This window comes from Propithecus coquereli, unplaced genomic scaffold, assembly GCF_000956105.1.
Source record: "Propithecus coquereli isolate 6110/MARCELLA unplaced genomic scaffold, Pcoq_1.0 Scaffold358, whole genome shotgun sequence".
NCBI classification, from domain to species: Eukaryota; Metazoa; Chordata; class Mammalia; order Primates; family Indriidae; genus Propithecus; species Propithecus coquereli.
Window position 1 is genome coordinate 572,446 of NW_012149263.1, and position 2,646 is coordinate 575,091.

Below are 2,646 nucleotides of genomic sequence, written 5' to 3' on the forward strand. Positions count from 1 at the left end.
ATAATAGAGAACGAAGACCAACCTGGGCTGAAGAGAGAAGATTAAACGCTGAAACATTTGGAATCCCACTTCGTCCAAACCGTGGCCGTGGCGGGTACAGAGGCAGAGGAGGTCTTGGTTTCCGTGGTGGCAGAGGGCGTGGCGGTGGCAGAGGTGGTACCTTCACCACGCCTCGAGGATTTCGTGGTGGATTCAGAGGAGGTCGAGGGGGCAGGGAGTTTGCAGATTTTGAATATAGGGTAAGTATTATCATATACTTTGGGGTTGGTGTGCTGTTTTAGGAGACTCAAAACATTTTTACTTTATTTTGGGTGACAAATCTATTGATTTGTCGGCAAATGAGGAGGATGGAGACTCCTGTCTAAAACGTCACTGTCCTAATAATAATATTTCTATACAGAGTATTTAAAGGGAGGTTTTTAGCTTTAGGTTAATTGTTGTTCAGCTACAGTTGATGGTTTTGATCATCTCACCTCTGTTGAAGACAATCCCCTTACCTCCGCCCAGGACAGTTTTTGTTGAGCCATCTCTTTTAGCACAGAGAACAAAGGACATTCCCCTGTCCCTCCCAACTGCTGGCCTGAGGCAGAGATGTAGCTCTTAGAAAAAGAGTGAGTGAGGTTTTAAAGAGACAGAAAACATTTTTGTCCTTTTTTTTTTTTTTTAAGGCCATTTCCTCTGTAACATAAGTGCACAGAATATATATAATTTACTTCGTGATAGTTTTTCAGATATATGAAAAAACAGCTGTCATGTTTTCTGTGTTTGACTGGACTGTTATCTCCCTTTCTCTGAACACTCACTGACAAACCTTTGTTAGCGCCCCGTGTGCGTGCTGTGCGCTTAGTCATACAGACTTTCGTTGACGCCATGTCATATTGTTCTGTCATTTTGAGCCTTTTGTTAAAACTCCTATCACATATATTGCAGAATTCAAAATGCACTGTAGCAGTTGTCTGCGTGAGTCTTTATCCACACTAGTGTATCCTTGACAGATGGTCCAGCCTCTGCTTGGATGTTTCGAGGAGTCGTAGACTCAAAGGACCCTCAAGCATTGCTCTGAGGATTAGAAGGGCCTCGTGTTACATTGTGCTGCCTGCTCTTCTACTGCGTGAGGGTCCCACTTGATGTATTCAGCCCCACTTCTCATCACCCTTGTGACTCGTGATTCCAGCAGGTTGACTCATGGTCATCCTCTATACACACGGTGCTGGATTCCGACTCGAACCTCACTTTACCAAATGTACGGAATTCTCCATGTGTGCCGGACGCTGTGCTGGACATTGGTGATAACAAACGGTTGCAGCCCCAGCATTCCAGTGGGGAGACAGACAGAGCTAAAAGTCAGGTGCCCCTTTCACTTACCCTTCACAGTCTCGCCCAAGGTTTGGTCTGTCTTCTCTTCCTTCCGACACTGATTTCCTCTTTTCTGACCTGTGGTCTCTGCTTTCTTTGGCACACGTTTTAACTGTGTGCTCCCGTTTCACGTATTTTGTTTTTTTCTGCATCCTCTTGGCATTAGTGAATATGTATTCTATTTTTTTTTAACCAAAACACCTAACTCAACATGAAGCCATAGTGGGCTTGAAGTAATGGCTTATCATATTGATAAGGAATTTGCTACTTCAGCCTTCAGAGGGGCCACACGTCTATCAGCGTGCCTAGCTCTTGACCGTCCATTCCAGATTGAATGACCCTTTCATCTTCCACTAGAGCCCTGACCTCAGCAGCCTACACCTTCTAAATCGTATCTTCTGGTACCTTTAAAGGTTGGAAATAATGGGTGGTCACTGTTACATGAAGGCAATTTACCTTTGAGAATTAAACTCCTTCCCGAAATAACATGTAATACTTCTCCCTATAGATGGATGTCAGTGACATTCTCAGCAGCCTTCATGAAATGAGTTAGGCTTTGTTCTTTGTGCTATATTGGCATGAATCATTACAGTTTTGGGGTGAGCTTAAGCAAACTTGATTGTTTAATGAAAACAAAGGTAAAGATAGTATCATAGATTTTCAGAATCCATAAAAGAATCAGCCAAACTAGAACCTGTCTCTTACCCTGTACCCATTAGATAGTTACCCTTTATATAATATATAATATATACATACCCATTAGATAAGGAAACCAAGAGGTTAATTCTCTTGATCTAAGTACAAACTAATAAAGCCAAAACTTAAGTCTTGTGACTTCTGGCCTAATTTTCATTAAGATTAATGTTAAAAACATAAACTTATGGTAAGTTTGGTTCTGTGGTACTTTTCCCCCCCTTTTTTTAGAGGGGGAGATCAGGACTGGGACAATGAGAGTGTAGCCAGCTCCTATTTTATATACTGTGGTGAGCACCAGTAAGAGTGTAGGAGCCGGCTACACTCTTAGGCGGATAGTACCAATTGTCTTGCATTGGAATCTCTGTTTCTTCTGAAAGGGTCCAGAGACAATGAGGTATCTGAAACGACTTTGTGGGACACTCAGCATGATACTGTCTCTCCCTCTTCCCCCTTTTATCTTCTCCTCTCTTCCCCCGCCCCCCTTTTTTCCTCTATCTCTTTTTTTTTTTTTTACCTTTCAGAAAACCACAGCTTTTGGACCCTAAAAGGTCTGGATTGATCGTACTGCTTTCTGAAAGGTAAAAAAAAAAAAAT

At 42.4% G+C, this 2,646-nt stretch overlaps 1 protein-coding gene across 1 annotated transcript in view; it reads left to right on the plus strand.

Moving 5' to 3' along the window:
• Positions 1-2,643, plus strand: part of LSM14A (LSM14A, SCD6 homolog A (S. cerevisiae)) — a gene marked incomplete at its 5' end in the record, with an annotated part of 58,936 nt that extends 56,293 nt beyond the window's left edge. The window contains 2 exons of the mRNA XM_012651480.1: positions 8-239; positions 2,574-2,643. Of these exons, the coding sequence (XP_012506934.1) occupies positions 8-239; positions 2,574-2,597 (256 nt within the window). The remainder of the gene's footprint in view (positions 1-7; positions 240-2,573) is intronic.
• Positions 2,644-2,646: the final 3 nt, after the last annotated feature.